At 31.4% G+C, this 21,957-nt stretch overlaps 1 protein-coding gene across 1 annotated transcript in view; it reads left to right on the top strand.

Moving 5' to 3' along the window:
* Positions 1-21,957, top strand: part of brsk2a (BR serine/threonine kinase 2a) — a 271,593-nt gene that overhangs the window by 202,380 nt on the left and 47,256 nt on the right. Inside the window, 4 exon segments of the mRNA XM_051100124.1 lie at positions 6,552-6,668; positions 17,829-17,862; positions 17,982-18,050; positions 21,559-21,705. Coding sequence (XP_050956081.1) covers positions 6,552-6,668; positions 17,829-17,862; positions 17,982-18,050; positions 21,559-21,705 — 367 coding nt within the window.

Raw genomic sequence — 21,957 nt, forward strand, 5'->3', positions numbered from 1 at the left:
TTTGTCTTGCTGTCAAAATGTAGGAGTTTGTTTCTTCATAGGAACAGATTTGGAGAAATGTAGCATTAGTTCACTTGCTCAACAACGAATCCTCTGCACTGAATGGGTGCCGTCAGAATGAGATTCCAAACAGCTGATAAAAACATCATAATAATCCGCACCACTCTAGTACATTAATTAACATCTTGTGACGTAAAAAGCTGTTTGTAAGAAACAAATCCATTATTAAGACATTCAACTTGAAACCATTGCATATTTCTCTCCTGATTCAGATGAGATTAAAAGGTGTTTTTTTTTTGCAAACATGCAGGAAAATTAATAGACTGGAGTGGTGTGGATTAATGTGATGTTTTACTTAGCTGTTTGGATTCTTATTCTGACGGCACCCATTCACTGCAGAGGATCCATTGGTGAGCAAGTGATGTGGAGTGGAGAAAGTTTTCTTGAGCTCAGTGTGGACTGATATATTGTGCACAGCAATACCAAGAATGTGCATTAAGAAGGTAAATTAGCCAACATTAAATAGCCAGCATACAGAAAAGCCAAACTACTACTGAACATGTAGACATACATGTTCTGTAATTAAACTCTCTCATAATTAGACCGCTGTGAACAGCATGTGATTAAGATAGCTAATGTACTACTGCATATGCCGCCTGCTGCTCTTTACATTACAATAATGTAAAGCTCGTTTGAGTGCTAATTGGGTCAATTTATTTCTTTATAAATATGTGTTAATTTGTTTCATTCATGTATGTATTTATTCATTCATTTGAAAACGTGTTCATTTATTTTATTTATTAATTAATGAATTCATTCATTCATTCATTAAAAATGTTCATTTCTCTATTTTAAACAGGCATGTTCTCATTGATCATTTAGTCATTTGAAATATTTGGATTTGTTTAATGAATTGATCAAGAATATTTGTTGATGTATTTTATTTCATTCATTAACAACATTTAGTTTTATCAGTCTTTCATTTGAAAATATTTAGCATTAATTATATTCACTGTTCTTCATTCCATTCATTCATTCACTATTCATTGATTCATTTGTTCTTTTGTTAATTAATTCATTAATTTGTTCATTCATTCACTATTCTTCATTCATTCATTCATTCATTCATTTGTTCACTATTCTTCATTCAGTTTGTTTGCTTGTTCATTCATTTGTTCATTCATTCACCATTCAGTCGTTTATTTGTTCATTCATTGACTATTAGGGATGCAACAATACAATTAGTGGAGTTCAATACATACCTTAGCTTTTAACCACAGTTTTCGGTTCGGTTATTTCTGAACCGGAAATAAGGAAGTTAGTTCAAACACTCGACTGATGTTGTGAATTAAAAACAAGTTATAATGTTTTTTATAACTTTTGTTTTTATAACTCTGTTGTTGGACAACAGGTTTAGAAAGGCTTATCATTGCATGTCACTAGAATGGAAGATGCTCTGTGTGTTGCTTTTTCAAATATAAGCGGGGAAGTGTTTCTGAGATAAATAAAACAAGGAACTTATTTAAATGCAAAACCGAAAAACTGCAATTCAAAAGCGCATACTGGACCATGGATGTCGTACTGAACGGTTCAATATTATATTGAGAATTGTGACATCCCTACTGACTGTTCTTCATTCAGTTCATTAATTTGTTCATTTATTTACTATTCTTTATTCAGTTCATTTGCTTGTTTGTTCATTCACTGGTTCATTCATTCACAATTCATTCATTCACAATTCATTCAGTATTCTTCATTCAGTTCATTCATTCATTATTTTGTTCACTATTCGTTCATTCATTTTTTAGTTCATTCATTTGTTCATTCTTTTACTGTTCATTCATTCATTCATTCATTCATTCATTCATTCATTTGTTCATTCTTTTACTGTTCATTCATTCATTCATTCATTCATTTGTTTGTTTGTTCGGTCATTCATTTTTTCCATTCATTCACCATTCTTCATTCAATTTGTTCAGTCATTCATTTAAATAATTAATTTATTGATTTTTTATTCATTCATTCATTCATTCATTCATATGTTTATTCATTCATTTATTTATTGGTTCAGTCACTATTCTTTAATAATTTGATTCATTCATTCACTGTTCTTTTTTCATTTCATTATTTTATTAATTCAGTTAAATTATTCACTTTTCTTCATTCAGTTCATTTGCTTGTTCATTCATGCACTGTTCATCCGTTCATTTCTCTTTCATTGAGTATTCCTCATTCAGTTCATTCATTTTTATTCATTCATTCATTCATTCATCCGTTCATTTGCTCTTTCATTCAGTATTCTTCATTGAATTAAAGTTTGTTCATTCATTCATTCATTTATTCATTTGTTCATTCATTCATTCACTGTTCTTCATTGTTCATTCACTTGTTCATTCATTTGTTCAATTGTTCACTATTCGTTCAGTCGTTTGTTAATTCATTCATTGTTTTGTTCATTCATTTGTTTATTTTTTTACTATTCATTCATTTGTTCATTCGTTCATTCATTCACTGTTCTTCATTCATTTGTTCACATGTTCACTATTCGTTTAGTCGTTTGTTAATTCATTCATTTTGTTCATTCATTTGTTCTTTTTGTACTATTATTTCATTTATTCATTCACTATTCTTTATTCGTTCCTTTGTTCACTCTACTTCATTCAGTTTGTTCGCTTGTTAGTTTGTTTGTTCGTTCATTTGTTCATTCATTCACCGTTCATTCGTTAATTTGTTTGTTCATTCACTATTCTTTATTCAGTTTGTTCGGTCATTATTTTGTTAATTAATTAATTCATTCATTCATTCACTATTCTTTATTTATTTCATCCATTTATTAATTTGTTCATTCACTGTTGTTCATTCATTTGTTCATTCTTTTACTATTTTTCATTCATTTATTCATTCAATCATTTGTTCTTTTAAATTAGTGAATAGTTATCTAATTGTAATAATAATTTAATAATTATTGTTTATTCATTTAAAATATTATTAATTCATTCAAGAATATTTGTTCATTCATTCAAAAAATATATTTTAATAATTAATTGAAAATTGTTTATTTTATTTATTTTAATTATTTATTTTGTATTAATGAATTAACAATTCATCCATTCCTAATGTTCATTCCATTAAGATTTTTGCTGTTTTATTAAATATGACAGTCTAGAGAGGACAGGTAGTAGGATTGGGTGGATTCAGAAATGAAGTTGAGTTTAAACTTCTGTTGTCTGCAGATAAGCACCAAAACACAACACATCTGAACGGGCACGACCCAGCAGGCCACGTCTCCGACCACGTTTGTATTTGTTAAAATAAATACAGTAATCCTTAGACATGCAGATGCTAAACAGATACTGTTTATTAGGTTTTTATAGGAAGAAACACTTCAGCCAGAACTGCCGTTTTGATTGTAGCCATAAAAAATATATTAAGCATCATTTAAATGCAGATCTCTATCAGCAAACAACACAACAACGTGCGCGTTAAAATTTCAAACTATCACTGGGCCAATAAATATGTAATTTAAGAGCTCACAGTGGACTGAGGGAAACATTCAGTGCCTCTGCAGCCAGTACAAACCTGATACTATCAAAAGCATCAGGAGATGTTTATTACCACAACCAAACTAACATGCAGCTCGCTTTGCCTCGTTTCTCCATTAACCTGCAGACCAGAGGGGTTGAAATTAACCTCAGCGCTCTTCGATTAGGAAAATATATGGTCGGTCACTGATCATATCAACAAACAGTTTCTGTTCAGGAGAGATTACGACGTCTGGGTGACGTTAATGTGTCAGAAAGTGACTTTAAAGAGATGTTATGGATGTTAGCGGCCTGACAGCTAATAAACCCCCACCTCTGTAATTTGTCCCATGAACGTCGTTGAGGTGTAAATCTCTTCACACTCACTTTTATTAGCCCATGTGAGATTCAGGTTCATAAATGTGTTTGTGTGTTCGTTTTATGTCCACTTGGAGTGTCACTGTCCAAGTTTCCATAGACTGAAAGTTATATTTGTTTAATAGACAACTCTATAATCTTTTATCTGGTTATGTGAAACTTGCAAAATAAAGAAAATAGATTAATATAGACACTTTTATAACTATCACTTAAATGTCAACGATATTGAGAATCAGTGATCATTGAGTAAAAACACCAAACAATGCTACAAAAAGCTAAAAAGGAATGAGCAAACACCAAAACAAACAAAAAAAAAAAAATCCTGCATGCAACAGTAATCACATAAAACATGCTTTGTGTTTGTGTTTTTCTGTTTTCTGTTTTGCACTGTTTTGTTTCTGTTGTTTGTTTTTTGCTTCCCTCAGTGTTCTGTTTTTTGTTTTGTTTTGCCTTGCTTTGTGTTTTGAGTTTTGCTTTTTGTATTGCTTTGTTTTTTTTTTTTTTTTGTTTTGCTTGTTGTTTTATCTTACTTTGTTTTGTTAGTTTTATTTAGCTTTTTGTTTTATTTAGCTTTATTTTGTTTTGTTTATTGTTTTGCACTGCTTTGTTTTTTGTTTTATTTTGTTTGTTTTGCATTTTTGTATTGTTTTGCTTTGTTTTGAGTTGTTTTACTTTGCTTTGTGTTTTAAATTTTCCTTTTTGGTTTGTTTTGCTTTGTTTTTTTTTTTTTTTCGATTTGTTTTGCTTTTGTTTTGTGTTGCTTTGCCTTGCTTTTTGTTTTGATTTTTGTTTTATTTTGCTTAATTTTTGTTTTGTGTTGTTTTGCCTTGCCTTGCTTTGTCTTGTTTTGTTTTGTTTGTTTTGCATTTTTTGTATTGTTTTTCTTTATTTTGTGTTGCTTTGCTTTGCTGTTTGTTTTGCTTGTTGTTTTATCTTACTTTTTTTTTTGTTTTGTTAGTTTTATTTAGCTTTATTTTGTTTTGTTTGTTTTGCATTTTTGTATTGTTTTGCTTTGTTTTGCTTTGCTTTGTGTTTTAAGTTTTGTTTTGTTTTGCTTTGTTGTTGTTTTTTTTTCAATTTGTTTTGCATTTTGTTTTGTATCGTTTTGCCTTGCTTTGTTTTTTGTTTTGTTTTGCATTTTTTGTATTGTTTTTCTTTGTTTTGTGTTTTGAGTTTTGCTTTTTGTATTGCTTCGTGTTTTTTATTGCTTTGCATTGCTTTGCCTTGCTATGTTTTGTTTTGCTTGTTTTATCTTGTTTTATTTTATTTATTTATTTTTTTTTTTAACTTTTTGCTTTATTTTGTTTTGTTGTGTTGTTTTATGCTGTTTTGGACTGCTTTGTTTTTTTTTTTGTTTTGTTTTGTTTGTTTGTTTTGCATTTTTTGTGTGGTTTTGCTTTGTTTTGTGTTTTTTTTTGCCTTGCTTTGTGTTTTAAGTTTTGCTTTTTGTTTTGTTTTGTTTTAAATTTGTTTTACTTTTGTTTTGTGTTGCTTTGCCTTGCTTTGTTTTGTTTTGCTTTTTGTTTTATTCTGCTTAATTATTAGTGTTTTTTTGTTTTGTGTTTTGTCTTTTGTTTGTGTTGTTTTGCCTTGTTTTTTGTTTGTTTTGTTTAGCTTTTATTTATTTATTTTTTTGGTTTGCATTGCTTTTATTTTGTTTGTTTTTAGTTTTTTTTGTTTTGTTATTTTGCTCCATTTTTGCTCCACTTTTTGTTTTGTTTTATTGTTATTTTGGTCTGTTTTGTGATTTTTTTTTTCTTTGTGCTGTCTGTTTTATGTTTGCTTATTTTGTTTTGTTTTTTGCTTTTTTTGTTTTGTTTTTGCTTTTTTTTTGTTTGTCTGTTTTCTCTGCTTTTTGTTTTATTTTGCTTTGAGTTTTGTTTTGCTTTTTGTTTTCGTGTTGGTTTGTCTTGCCTTGCTTCATTTTTATTGTTTTTGCTGTGTTGTTGTTGTTTTTTTTTTTCTTGTGTTTATTTTTTGTTGTTTCATATTTGCTTCATATTGCCTTGTTTTTTTGTTTTTCAGAAATTAGTTTTGAAACTCTGTTCTAGAACTCTTGAAACTCTTGCTTCCTACAGTGAAAAGTGGGGCAGCAAATTAATGTAGTTAATTAGTGAAGAGTTAATTTGCAAAAAAACAGATAACTCCGCTTTTAACATTTTTCAAAAATCATGTTTTTTCATTCATCCAATTAATCTCAATCAAACAGTAGTTGAGTTATTTTGATTAGGTAAAAAATAACTAAAAATACAGCTAACACAATAAAAACATGATAACATAATAAAAAACATTTTTGCGCATGTAAAAAAACAAAAAAAAAAAAAAAAAAAAAAAAAATGTAGTTATCTGTTTTTGCAAATTCTGATGGTCGGAACCCGTTATTTCATGTCCACCTGTGGTCAGATGAGCACTTAACATCAGACTCTGACACATCTGTCATCAGGGGCTCCCACAGAGTCATGTAGACTACTAGCACTGAAAGAAAGAAACAGAGGAAACAGAGATCATTGAAAAGCATCTCATTGCAGGTTCAGAGTCGCAACTATTATGGTTGATACACGGTTGAATGTACTGTAATATAACGTGTTAGTGTAAGAACTCAAGCTGCAGTTTTCACATCTCATTTTTTCTCCTTCATTTGCTCTTGTACAGTCACAGGGACCTGAAGCCAGAGAACCTGTTGCTGGATGAAAAGAATAACATCAGGATAGCAGATTTCGGCATGGCGTCCCTGCAGGTGGGAGACAGTCTGCTGGAAACCAGCTGTGGGTGAGTGCGACCGCGCGTCATTATAGCAGTAATGATCACTGCCTTCAGCTCAGACTGAAAATATTTAGGCCTAAATTTAAAATGTATGCAATTGAGTTGCATATAAAATTCCTGCCCGTTTGGAATAAACAGTCCAACATAATCTAATAAACTTAATGTGATGCGTATTTGCCAGAAACACATAGATGCATAGGAAATAAAAGCACATCACTGCAAAGTTACATTCATACTATACATTCACACTAAGTGTCATTCTGCACTTTTTTATTTTATTTTGTTCCCCTGAACTCCAGTTATGCTGTTAGTCAAGCTTTCTTGGTTGTAATTTTTATAAACATTCTCCATCCTCTCTCTGACCCATATTAAGCAGGTTTTTAAGACTTCAAGACTTCAATATGGCTTTTTCATGATTGTTCTGTTATGATTCAACTTTTTTATGTGAAGTGAATAACAGCATCTCTGCCAAAGTGCTGGGACAGACTAGCAAGGAGCTTTGAAGTGTGAATATTCAGTATTTCTCATTCAAACGAGCAAAAATGGTCCTGTTTTTCATTATAAATGTACATCTTTAACTCATAAAACTGTCACAGTCTGCATCACATATCAGCTTCTCATTTGACTTCATCTAAATCGTGAACTGTCAGAAGTAGTTACTAATTAGGCGAATCTCATGAAAACTGTCTCGAAATATCTGCTACATATTTCATCACAAATGCGACTAATAAATTATATCTTATAAAAAGCAGCTTATTTTAGTAGCAGCAATATTTTTCAGTGCTTTCAGTGTTCTCCTTTTTTTTTTGCATTAATTTCGCAAAATTGTGAAAATACATAAAACTACTTGTTCTAGGTGTAGGCTGTGTTGTCTTAATGCAGAATATGATTACTTGTTTTTCTTGTGATATTAGAGTGTTTGGTGCCTTCAGCTCCTTGTCAGTCACACTGAGTCCACACTGAGAGAGAGAGAGAGAGATATTTATCCTTTGCTCGCTCATCCAGAGGTCGCGTGTCACTCCACACGTTCATTCAGGAGTAAAGTGTTTCCTTGAATCACAGCAGCACATCACGCTACTCATTCTCTGAGCACCACAGTCACTCGCATTCATCTCATCTGTAAATGATGGAAGACTGTGTACAGTTTCAAAAAAATGTATCAATTATTTGTTTAAAATTTAAATAAATGATTTTTTTTTCAAAAACATACTACCATTCCAAAGTTTGTGGTCACTAAGATGTTTTATTATTTCCACAAGAGGTCTGTTATGCTCACCAAGGCCGCATTTATAATTGCATTTTATTGATACTTTTGTTTTGTGCTTCTTTTTTTGCTTTGCTTTTTTTTTCTTTTTCTTTTCCTTTTTTTTGCTTGTTGTTTTGTGGTGTTTTGTGCTTCTTTTTTTGCTTTGCTTTTTTTTTTTTTTTTTTTTGCTTGTTGTTTTGTGGTGTTTTAACTTGCTTTTTTGTTTTTTTGTTTTGCTTTTTTTATTTGATTTTGCTTTATTTTGGTTTGTGTTATTTTTTGCCTTGCTTTTTGATTTGTTTTACTTTTGTTATTTTGCATTATTTTGTGTTGTGTTTTTTTGCCTTACTTTTTTGTCTTGTTTTGTTTTTCCTTTTCGCTTTGCCTTGTTTTTTTGTTTTTTGTGTTTTTGTTTTGCTTTGTGTTTTTTTGTTTTGTTTTGACTTTTTGTTTTGTTTTGTGTTTTTGTTTGTTTTTTCCTTTTTGTTTTGTGGTGTTTGACTTGCTTTGTTTTTGTTTGTTTTTATTTTATTTTATTTTGCTCTGTTTTGTTTTGCCTTGTTTTGCTAGTAAAAACTGTGAAAAATATAGTAATATTTTGATAACTGTTTTCTTTTTTAATATATTTTTAAAATTGTTTATTCTGTTTTGTTTTGTTTTTCCTTTTCGTTTTGCCTTGTTTTTTGTTTGTTTTGCTTTTTGTTTCGTGTGTTTTTGTTTTGTTGTGTGGTGTTTTGTTTTGTTTTTGTTTGTTTGTTTTTGCTTTTTATTTTGTGGAGTTTTGACTTGTTTTGTTTTGTTTTGCTTTTTATTTTATTTAGCCTTATTTTGTTGTGTCTTGTTTTGGCAGTAAAACTGTGAAAAATACAGTCATATTTAGATTTGTTTTGTGATTTAAAATGTTTTTGTTTTGCTTTGTGTGCTTTTTGTTTTATTTTTGTTTTTTTGTTTGCTTGTTTGTTTGTTTGTTTTTGCTTTTTGTTTTGTGGTGTTTTAACTTGCTTTGTTTGTTTTTAGATGATAAATAAAGTGATATTTAGATTTTTTTTGTGATTTGAAACAACTGCTTTCTTTTTTAATATATTTTAAAATATAATTTATTTCTGTGATTTATGTTTATTTATTCATTAATGTATTTTTTATTAAAAAATGTGCATTAATTTAGTCAATTAATAATTTGTTTATTCATTTTATTTGTTTGTTAATGTATTAATTCATTTATTATTTTGAAACATTGTTATTAATTTATTCAGGATTAATTAAAAATATTTGTTCATTTTACATGTATTCTTTTATACCTTTATTCATTTGTAAATTCATTCACACATTTAAACAAGTTATTAATTTTATTTGTTTATTAATTCATTAATTTTAAAAGCCCATTCATTCACTATTTGAAGAGTTCAGATGCAAAAGCCTCTAAATCCATCTGACATATTTCTTTAAAATGAGCATTTCTTTCTGGTTACTTTGTATAGGTTTCTAGGTAAGTACTGGTACTTCTGATTGGGCTGAGGCTGAAATTTAGTGAGTTTGAGGTAAAAGTATCTGATAAACGTATACTGTGTGTCAGGAGCATTCACTCAGTATCATTATCTCATTTTTGACCAAGATGGCTTTTAACTGGTTTTGCATCTGAACTCTTCATTTTTTAATTCATCCATTTATTTGTTCATTCATTCATTTCAAAACTCATTCTTTAAAAAAATTTATTTGTTCGCTTGTTCATTCATTCATTCATTCATCCAATTATTCATTCATTCAATCATTTGTTCATTCCTTCATTATTTATTTTTATTTTTATTTTTATTTTTTTATTAATTTATTAATCAATTTAGAAAGTCAGTTTATACAAAATAAACATATTATAATAAATTATATTTTAAATAAAAAAATAAATAACTTCTTAAATAATAACATTTATAATAAAATAAAATTTCTGTTAGATGATATACTAAAATTACTAAAGCTAAAATGAAAATTAATGAAAACTGTATAGACATAATAATATTAATAATAATAATAATAATAATGTCAAAAATACACAACAAAATCATTACAACTTATTTTCATATAATAGCTAATAAAAGCTAATTTAAAATATTAATAAAAATATTATTAAATACAATATCTCATGATACTAAAATATAGAAAGTTTATTTGAAAAAGAAGTGTTTGGTAATGCTCTAAAAGTCTATCATTTCAATTCTGATCATTATAATGTGTTTTTTTTAATAAAAGTATCTTTTTTTTCTTATTTTAAATAGTTTAAAATAGTTAAAAAATAGTTAAAATAGTTTTAAAAAGTTAGTTTAGATTTAAAATGTATTTAAATCAAACATGAAACAAAAAATCTTTTGTTAGTTGCTTTAATTCGTTAATTTGCCTTTTAAAAGACATGCACTTTAATGAGAAGTCAATCATGTGGAAGCAACCAATGATCTTTATTCTGAATTGTTTGCCCCGCCCCCTCTGACATCATCAGTGTGATTAGTGGTGATGAAAGCCAGCGCTTTCTTTTCTTCTGTTGTTTCCTCGAGGTCTGGGCTGAAGAGATACGAGCCTGACTCATTTATTAACCTTCATTTCTTTCTTAATGTCATTATTTCTCCTTTCAATAAGTGACTTCGCCCTCCACATACAGTATGCTGTAAAAGCTTTTGCTTTCATCAGTAGATTAATATTGCCATGTTTGCCCGACCTTTAGGATTACAGCATACACGGCCATAGATTAAATCTCAATGCAGTAACATCAGCGTGGCAGTCACCGTACAGAAAGTCACCTCACGTTATATAATCAGCGCTCCGCTGAGGTCAGACCGGACCGTCCTGTACCTTTGTGTGCGCTGGCGTCACGCTCACCGCGGGTCAGGAGCGGCGGGACTTTGTGTCACACAGGAAGTCACAGTATCCTCGCAGCGGCGTGACTCAACATCGGCTATCGGGATGAATCTGTGAATCGCCCATCAGCCGAAAATCAGATCTGTGCTGATTCTGGACCAAGTGTCCTTGATGCTTTACAGTGACCCCAAAACTATTTTTATCCCTCCTGAAAGGGTTTGTTTGGTGACAGTGTCTAGCTGACTGTACATTCAGTTTCTTGTGTCTGTACATCACAAAGATTACTTAACACTTACAAAAATGCCTAATACAGAAGTACATACATGTATTCTTTTATATTTTATTTATTATTTATTTGTTTAGTTTTTACTATTTATTTATGCAATTTATGTGTAAGGTTAATTTTATTTTTATTTTTTTATTTGTTTATTTTATTTTTATTTGTTCATTTAAAAACATTTGTTCGTTCATTCTATTTATTTTTATTAATTTAGTTAATTAATTAAAAAATAATATACTTATTCAATCCACTCTTTTAAAAACAATTTTGTAAATTAATTAAAATAGTATAGACATATAAATATAATAAAAATAATAATGTCAATTATTAAAATTTTAAAATTAAAATGAAAACTGAAAATATAAAAATAACTGATTTAGTGTATATATATATATATATATATATATATATATGTATATGTATGTATATGTATATATATGTATATAATGGTAAAATCTATAATATTTAAATGATATCAAAACAACACTAATAGTAAGTTCAAAAGAAGACCATTTATGTAAAATAATAATAAAAAAAAAAATAGTGTAGTTTAGGTATATTTTAAAATAGTTGAAGTTCATGTTCAAAATGTATTTAATTCAAACATGAAGTAGAAAAAGAAAATAATACATTAATCCTTCCAAATTTAAAAAATCATGTTTTTATTAATTTGCGTTTTTCAAAATGTTGATTTATTTATTTATTATTATTTTATCTGTTTGTATTAATTAATTTAAAAAGATATGTTCATTTGTTTTATTTGTTTTTTTAATTTATTCATTTATTTATTTTAAGCATTTTTTATTTATTCTGAATTTCTTACAACTATTTGTTCATTCATTTTATTTGTTTGTTAATTTAGTAATTCATTTATTCATTTAAATTTTTTTATTTATTCAGAATTTCTTAAAAGTATTTGTTCATTCATTTTTTGTATGTTAATTAATTAATTTATTCATTCTGGATTTTTTTATTTATTTAGAATTTTGTACAAATATTTGTTTATTCATTTTATTTTTATTCATTTGTTTATTTATTCACACATTCACTCATAAATCATTCATTTTATTTGTTTAACAATTCATTAATTTAAAAAGTTCATTTTCATGCATTTAAAAAAGCTTTTTTTAATTAATTTATTTATTCATTCATTTGTCCATTCATTCATTTAAAAATATTTTATTTATTTTTCAAACTTATTCTTTAAAAAAGCTTGTTCATTCAATTATTCAAACACACACACACGCAAACACAAATGTCAGGTGTTTCATTATTTGTGTAATGTGATTTATAGCTCACGCTAATAAATGCATTTAAATCCAAACTGTCATGTGTGTAGATACACTCAGGGTTTGATAGATAGTGATTTTGTGTAACGATACAACCTGCAAAAGCCCTACTCTGGCCCAGAGATTAACCTACACACTCAAAATAACACCGGCGTTATTGATTCCACACTTCACGGACGCCGTCCGCTGGAGTTTCTGCTGTTTATTGTTGTACCCCTATTACGACGCACCATTTTGGCTTAATGATCATTGTACGTCGCACGAAAGAGACATCTGAACCCATACGTCTGATGGCTTGCACACCCACATCAGTTATGAGGCGTCTAATATCTGCCTGTCATTGGTTGACGAGTTTTGCAGAAATGAGCGAGGAAATGAGCTCTAGCAAACAGCTTGGAGTAGATAAATGATCTGGCACCACACGCTGCAGGGGTCCTCCATAAACTCATCCGTTAATGGCTGTATTTTTATCTCTAATTTGCCTTCCTCATCAACATAAACAATGAAAGCATTTTACGGCCTTAAAACATCCGATTCGTGTTGATCCCTGCGATTTAACGCACCTGCTGCGGAGGAAAGCACTGAAATGCAGCGGCCGTCACGCCATCCGAATTGTAATAAGCTAAAGTCCCGTCGAGGCTAATGCATTGAGGGCAATAATTTTAGAGTTTGGAGCGAAACTGAGTCTGTTTCAGAGTTTGATGCATGCTGAACAGATTTAGAAATGTTTTATTATAAAACGCATAACGACAGCTGCATGTTAGAATTAATAAATTCACCAGTCTTAAAACCAACTTCTGTTGCAAAAGTATTTACGATATAGACATATTTGTACAGTATTTTGCAAGATATGTGCATCTGAGATAAAGTCTGAATTATTATGGAAGCTTATTTCTGCCATATTATTCTAAAAGAAAATACAAAAGGTAATTGCGACTTTTTATCTCACAATTATGTGATAAATTATATTACTTTCTTTTTATTGAATTCTCAGAATTGTAAGTTGTAAACGTACAATTTTAACATGTTGTGGCAGACAGCATGTATGGTGTCGTGTGGGTGAGCGGTTTGCTGATGTCAGTGTTGGGGATCGAGTGGCCCATGGTGGCGGTGGGGTTATATGGGCAGGCGTATGTTATGGGCAACGAACACAGGTGCATTTTATTGATGGCATTTTGAATGCACAGATACGGTGACGAGATCCTGAGGCCCATTGTTGTGCCATTCATCCACGACCATCACCTCATGTTGCAGCATGATAATGCACGTCCATATGTTGCAAGGATCTGTACACAATTCTCGGAAGCTGAAAACATCCCAGTTCTTGCATGGCCAGCATACTCACCAGACATGTCACCCATTGAGCATGTTTGGGATGCTTCGGATCGGGGTATACGACAGCATGTTCCAATTCCTGCCAAAATCCAGCAAATTCGCACAGCCATTGAAGAGGAGTGGACCAACATTCCACAGGCCACAGTCAACAACCAGATCAACTCTATGCGAAGGAGATGTGTTGCACTGCGTGAGGCAAATGGTGGTCACACCAGATACTGACTGGTTTTCGGACCCCCCCGGACCCCCCCCAATACAGTAAAACTGCATTGATCAGCCTGATATGCCACATCCTGATATGCCACACCTGTGAGAGAAATAGGCCTTAGATCTTTGAGTTCAGCTCATGAAAAATGGGAGCAAAAATAAAAGCGTTGTGTTTATAATTTTGGTCAGTGTGTGTATATGTGTATATATATATATATATATATATATATATATATAAATTCTGAGAAATTCTGAGAAAAAAGTAATAATTGTGCGATGTAAACTCATAATTTGTGAAGAAAAGTCTAAATTATGAGAATAAATGGTACAGTTTTGAAAAAAAAGAAAAGTACAAATTGCAAGATATAAATGCAACATGAAAATGTCTGAATTATGATGGAAACAAACAAATAAACTAATAAAACAAAAACAAACTGAAAAACAAACAAAAAAATGCAAGGTATAAACTCAAATCTGAGAAAAAAAGTCTGAATTGTGAGATATAAAGTCACATTTGCTGTTTTTATTTTTTTATTCCATGTCAGAAACAAAACAAAACAAAACAATACAGAATTACAAGATACAAATTGCAATTGGGAGAAAAAATTCTGAATTGTGTGATAAAGTCAGAATTGCCATATTTATTTATTTATTTTTTTGTATTCCATGGTGGGGGAATAAAAATAGAATTCCAAGATGTAAATTTGCAATTGTGAGAAATGTCAGAATTTTTCAGTGGTGAAATTAAAAAAATACAAGTTACAAAATCAATTCTGTTTTTAGATTTTATTCCTTGTCAGAGACAAAACAAAACAGAATTCCAAGAAACAAAAAACAAAACAAAACAAAACAAAAAAAACCCATAATTGTAAGATACAAACTTGCAATTACGAGAAAAGTCCAAATTGATGAATTATGAGATTTAAAAAAAGTGGCAGTTAAGTTCTTATTTTTAAAACTACGTTTTTTATGTTACAAGATACAAACTCACAGTTGTGAAAAATTTTGTTTGTTTGTTTGTTTTTCTGTGGAAGAAACAAGCTTCTTTGCATAAAGTTCCTCCTTCCACGTCTCTAGATCATCTCTCGCTGAAGCCAAACGAGAGCTTTTAACTTGACGTTTTTAGTCTTTCTGTATGCAGTTGTAGTGCTTCAAGTTGAATACATTAGATGATAAGCAAAAGCTCTCACTAACAGGATATTCATATTTGCATAGACGCACGCTTGTGAAGGTATTCGAAGGATCATGGGAGATGCTGACAGCTCACTGAGAAACTCCGCAAATAATATGATTAACTCTGAACGTGCCTGTTTATCTCTGAAAAAGCCACGTTCACACTTGCGTTGATGGGAAGAGCGTTATGCGCCGATGCACGACACTGTTTTAGAAGAGGATTTGTCAAGAAAGATTAATGGAGACAGGATGTCAGCTAGTGAAACAGGAAGTACCATCAACGTTTGTGACCCTAATTATTCTGGGAAGATGTTATCATCTTCTTCAGTGTATCTTTGTCCCTCCAACCAGATCTTGATATTAATCATTCTGAGCAAAAAGTATCACACGTCACGGATCAGTGCAGATGGAAAATGTCTACTGAAATTCAGAGTGCTTTTGCTTTGGGGAATTACAGCTTGTCTTCTGTGTTTATTTGACAGAAATAGTACAGTGACTAAACGAGAAGAGATGATTTTAGGAGATGTTGCAGGTCAGACTTAAACCTGCATCATCCCAGTGAGCACCATAGCTTTGATAAAAGTTATGAAATTTGGCACACAGATAGATGACTCTCTCAATATTAACTACAGCAAATTTGGAGTCTTTTTCTCAAACTCTCTAGCGCCACCAATAGGCCAATTTTGCACTCATATTTATACTTTTGAACCTTAAGGTCTAGAAGCAGTTTTTTTTCCTCTGATTCCTGAGTCGAATACATACCAACATGTAATTTTTCACAATTTAGAATTTTGTGAAAAATCTACTTTTTCTACGGTTTGTCTGATTTTCATCAAAAATGTCTCAGATCATCTTCAAACAATGCTGTAAAAAAGGAAAGTCTCAATATTAACCACAGCAAATTTGGAGTCTCTAAATCAAATTCTGTAGCACCACCAATAGGACAAATTTGCACTCATATTCATCCTGATAACTTTTGAACCATAAGGTCTAGAAGCAAAATATATTTTCGTCTGATTCCTGATTTGAATGCATACCACAATGTAGATTTCTACAATTTTGTGAAAAATCTACTTTTTCAAACTCTTCCTAGACGGTATGTCCGATTTTCACCAAAATTGGTTGAGATCATCTTCAGACAATGCTGGCAAATATATCTTGTATATCTACAAGTATATCTTTAGCGGATTCTGAAAAAATTTAGTGCGTGTTATGCCAAACATGACTTGAGGGCACATGAGTAGTTTTGGCACAGCACCATCTACTAATCAAAATATATTTTAAAAAATTGATGTTTTTGTTTAAAATAACTGAACATTTTGACCGAAAATCATAAGATCATTCCCATTAGATTTGGAGTGGCATACCAAATCAAACAATACCCAATTTTCCTATGTCAGCCATTTTGGGTGAGGACCATTTCAAATTTTGTAGCAAAATACTGTATTTTACAAACACTTTAGCATATTGTTATGAATCTTATGAAACTTATAGAACCACTTGTGGGAATTTTATGACATTTGGCACACAGACAGATGACCATCTTAATATTAACCATAGCAAATTTGGAGTCTTTATCTCAAACTCTGTAGCACCACCAATAGGCCAAATTTGTACTCATTTCTGCTAATAATGTTTAAACCGTAAGGTCTAAAAACGAAATTTTATCCTCTGATTCCTTGGCTCATACAGTTGAATGCATACCATGCATAGTTGAATGCATACCAGTTTGATCAAATGCCAATTTAAATTTCCACAAGTGACAATTTTTAGTAATTTACATTTTTCTGAGAAATCTACTTTTTCAAACTTGTCCTAGATGGTTTATCTAGTTTTCACCAAAACTGGCTCAGATCATCTTCAGAGCATTCTGTCGAAAAGTTATCAAAAGGTTATATCAAAACAGATTTTGTGAAGGGTGTTAACGAATTTGACGAAGTTTGTGTAATAATGGACATGAGGCTATATCTCCACAATGCTTTAGCAGATTCTGACCAAACATGGTATGCGTTATAACAAGCATGACCTGTGAGCCTAAAATAGTTTAGGCAGAGCACCACCTACAGGGCAAAACACATTTTAAAACACTGACATTTCTGCTTATATGACCAGTTTGGCCAAAAGAACACAAGCTTGGTCTCGTTAGATTTACAATGGCATACTGAATCAAACAATGCCTAATGTCCTTTCCTACAGTATGTCAGTCATTTTGTGTGTGGACCATTTAGAATTTTGTAGTAAAATTTTTACAAATGCTTTAGTGCATTATGAATTTTATAGAATCGCTTACTGGAGGTTTATAAAATTTGGCACACAGATAGAGGACAGTCTCATCATTAACCACAACAAATTTGGAGTCTCTCAATCAAACTCTCTAGCAACACAAACAGGCCAAATTTCCACTTATGTTTCTGTTAATTAATTCTGTTAGTTACTTTCGAACTGTAAGGTCCAAAAAAATAAAAAAATAAAAAATCTGATTCCTTGGCTTAGAGCAAATCAAATGCATGCCAAAATTGACATTTCTAGAAGTCAAGATTTTTTGCAATTTAGAATTTTCTGAAAAATGTACTTTTTCAAGCCCGTCCTAAACAGTTTGTCCAGTTTTCACCAAAATCGGCTCAAATCATCTTTAGACAATGCTGGCAAAAATACCAAACCATTATTTATATTATATATAAATTGTCAACAAATTTGAATTTGTGTGACAGTAGTAGTAGTTCAATATAATAAATACTGTAAAATTTGTGTGATGTATTGAAGTGGTAACTCCAATTGATGTTCTCTTTTCACAGATCTCCTCATTATGCATGTCCTGAAGTTATCCGGGTGAGTGTTACCTGGCTGTCAGACTTTCTGCTATGTGGAAGTAAAAAAGAGAACTATGAATGTGTGACCTGATCTGGAATTAGAATGGTCACATTTTGACTTTGTCTTGTCTCTGTTAGGGAGAGAAGTATGACGGAAGGAAAGCAGACGTTTGGAGCTGTGGGGTCATTCTGTTTGCTTTGTTGGTGGTGAGTCATGGCTAATTGCAAAGTCACTCCAGACTTTACCTTACAGGAATAGTTCACCCAAATATAACATTTCTGTCAACAAGTACTCACCTTCTTGTTGATCTAAATCCATATAACTAGGTTTATTCTGAGAAACAATAAATAAATATTAGGTGAAAAAAAGAAAAAAAACTATTTGAGATTTCAGAGTATGGAAAAGAGCAGCACGAACATAACAACAAAATATCTCCTTTTTGGTAAAGGAACGAAATTCATACAGGTTTGACAGAATTTTCAATTTTGTGCGAACTGTGTCTTAGATTATGCCAGATATTTTCTCTTTAGCTTGATCAAATTGTGTAGAAAGACACAAACAACATTTAAACACAATGCATTATGTTGCTTTTTTGACAGTGTGATGGATATTGAAGTTAATCTCACGTTTTCACAATGTTATCAGCAATTCTTTTTCTTCATATTTGAATGAAGGCTGGGAATTGGTGTTTCTAAGTCCCAAAGACAATACAATTTAGAGCAAATATGGACTGCACCTCTGCTCTGCATTATTAGCAGATTTTATTTGAAATGTTTTACCTGCACGTCTGAACCGCAGCAATATCCCCAAGAGTTCCAGCTCATTTGAAATGCTCTTGTTCAATTTTGAGAGTAAAATTGAGACCCTTGAGTCTGAGAGGTTTATCTCTCCACACAGAGCCACTGGCCTGCATTTTAAAGCCGAGCTGGATTGTTTTTGACGTTCTAGAAATGATGATGACTCAGTCCTTTCGTCAGAGATCATTCAAGGAGCTTCTTCATCTTCAGAACAAACTAGAGCTTACATTCAGGCAATCACTCAGGAACTTCAGCTCAATGTTTTTCTTTTCTTTTCTTTTCTTTTCTTTTCTTTTCTTTTCTTTTCTTTTCTTTTCTTTTCTTTTCTTTTCTTTTCTTTTCTTTTCTTTTCTTTTCTTTTCTTTTCTTTTCTTTTCTTTTCTTTTCTTTTCTTTTCTGTCACCTGGTCTTGTCTCCTCTTTTGTCGTTTGTATCATCTCGTTTCATTTTGTTTAATCTTGTCTTGTTTTGCCTCTTCTCTTTTTTCATCTCAGTTGCATCTATTCATCTCATCTCATTTTATCTCATGTCACCCTGTCTCGTTTTTGTCTTTTCCCTACTTTTATTTTGTCTGTTTTGTATTGTCTTGTTTGGTCTCATGTTATACTGTCTTATCTATTCTCTTCTGTTTTCTTCTCTTCTCATCTCATTGTGTCTCCTCTCGTGTCACCCTGCTTATCTCATTTTTGTGCCTTTTTTCTTTTTGTCTTACCTTATTGCATTTCATTTTGACTTGTTTCGTTTGACCTCGATCTCATTCATTCTTTTGTCAACTTGTGTTGTCTCTTTTTGTCCATTCTTATTTCATTTTGTCTCTACTGACATTGTTTCATTTTTGCCTTTTTTGTCTTTTCTGTTCTTTTATTTTGTCTATTCTGTCTTGTCTTGTTAGGTCTTGTGTCATCTTGTCTTGTCTTTTCCTTCTGTTTTCCTAATTTGTGTCTCTTTATCTAATCTCATTGTTGTCTCTTATTTTGTCTCATCTTATTACATCTCATTTTACTTAGTTATGCTTGGTCTCTTTCCATATTATTTTGTCTCCTCTCATTGCATCTCATTTTGTTTTGTCTTATGTCACCTTCTCATTTTTGTGCCTTGTTTTGTCATTTTCTCATCTTATTGCATTTAATTTCACCTTGTTTCTTTTGGGCTTGTCTTATGTTGTTTTGTCTCTTCTGATTAGTTTTCCTCCCTCATCTCATATTTTGTCTCATCTCATGTCACCCTGCATTGTCTCATTTTTGTCTGTTCTCTCATTTCTTTTTGTCTCACCTTACCGTGTTTCGTATTGATCTCATCCCATGTTGTTTTGTCTCTTCTGTTTTTCTCACTCGTCTGTTCCTGTCATTCTGTCTCACCTTGTCTCGTTTTTATCTATTCTCTTCTTTGATTTTGTCTCGGCTTGTTGTCTCATCTCATTTCACCTCGTCTCATTTTGTCTCTGCTTTTTTATTTGGTCATCATCTCAAATCAAATCTTATTGCATCTTTTTTTTTTTTTGGGGGACTAAATGAGACTAAATGAGACATTTTGTCTCATTTAGTCTCATCTCATCTTGTCTTACTTATTCTTATGTCTCATGTCTTGTGTCTAATGTCTCATCTTATTGCATCTCTTTTTGGCTTCTCTAATTTCACCACATTTTGTCTCATCTCATCTTGTCTAATTTATTCTTATGTCTCATGTCTTATGTCTAATGTTTCATCTTATTGCATCTCTTTTTGGCTTCTCTAATTTCACCACATTTTGTCTCATCTCATCTTGTCTCATTTATTATGTCACCTGGTCTTGTCTCATTTGGTCTTGTCTCAAATGATCTTGTCTCTTCTGTTTTCCTCTTTAGTCTCATCTCATTCCATCTCATTTTGTCTCATCTCATTGTTGTCTCTTATTTTGTCTCACCTTATTGCATCTCATTTTGTCTTGTTTTGTTAGTATTGTTCCATATTGTTTTGTCTCTTCTGTTCTCCCCTCTGATCTTATCGCATCTCATTTTGTCTCATCTTGTTTGTCCTTGTCTCGTCTTATTTTCGTCTCTTATTTTGTCTCATTTTATTGCATCTTATATGCTCTTTTGTCTTGTCTAGTTTTATCTCATCTTGTCTCATTTTTTTTTTTTTAATTTTGTCTCATCTATTCTCATCTCATTTGTTATGTCACCCCGATATTTCTTTTTTGTCTATTCTAATGCCATTTAATTTAGTTTTTCTAATGTCTCATTTTTGTCTTGTCTCACTTTGTCATCTCATCTATTCTCTCATTTTGTCTTGTTTTATGTTGTTTTGCTATCTTATCAGTACACTGCTCTTCCCTTCATTTATTTTGCCTCAACTCATTACATTTCTTTTTGTCTTTTTGTCTCTTCTCATTGTCTTCATATCTCATTGCATCGTTTGTCTCGTCTTAAGTTCTTTTTTTTTTTTTTTTTTTCTTTTCTTTTCTTTTCTTTTCTTTTCTTTTCTTTTCTTTTCTTTTCTTTTTCTGCTGAAGTTCATTCGGTCGTCCCTCTATGAAATATATATTGCCCTTCTGCAGAAAGGCAGACAGCACCAAAACCAAAAATAAAATTTACTTCTGACAAGACTGCATTGGCAGCTGGACTTGATGCTGAATGTGACTGGAGTGCATTTATGCACCAGTCCAGTCTCTTTAGTTTTTTGTTATTCCTCTTTTGTTTTTTTCATCAGAAATGAAAATGAAACCTCATCACCTCATCCGTAGCATGTCAGCAGTACTAGACAGAGCCCTTACATAAGAAAAAGCAGCGAGAGTTATTAAATGAAAATGTATCATTTTTGGGTCAATCCTCTGAGCACTTTTCTTCTAATTTGTTCTGCCTCTCCAGAAATCCTCATTTACTCAGAAATTCTTGCCAGACTGATGTCTTTTCTTTTTGTTGTCCGTGTCTTTCATTCAGGGAGCTCTGCCGTTTGACGACGATAATTTACGAAACTTGTTAGAAAAAGTGAAGCTGGGTGTCTTTCACATGCCACATTTTATCCCACCGGACTGCCAGAACCTTCTGCGAGGAATGATCGAAGTCGACGCTGGCAATCGGTTAACGGTAAGTCAGATGAGTTTGAACTGAAACATTTTCATGGGGTTAGTTATATAACATCAGTTTCATACATAAACACTACTTTTAGATGAACTTTAATCCTAGTAAACTAAGTAATAACCAACTGTGATGGTAAAAGGAAGTATTTGTACTGTCAGCATAAAGTCTGGTCCACTTTGCAGTTGCAACTGACCAAAAAAAGTGCTGCCACCTTGTGGAACAACTGATTAGTGCAAAAAAAAATTCAATGCATATGTG

Source organism: Labeo rohita, chromosome 25, assembly GCF_022985175.1.
Source record: "Labeo rohita strain BAU-BD-2019 chromosome 25, IGBB_LRoh.1.0, whole genome shotgun sequence".
In the NCBI taxonomy this organism is placed as follows: Eukaryota; Metazoa; Chordata; class Actinopteri; order Cypriniformes; family Cyprinidae; genus Labeo; species Labeo rohita.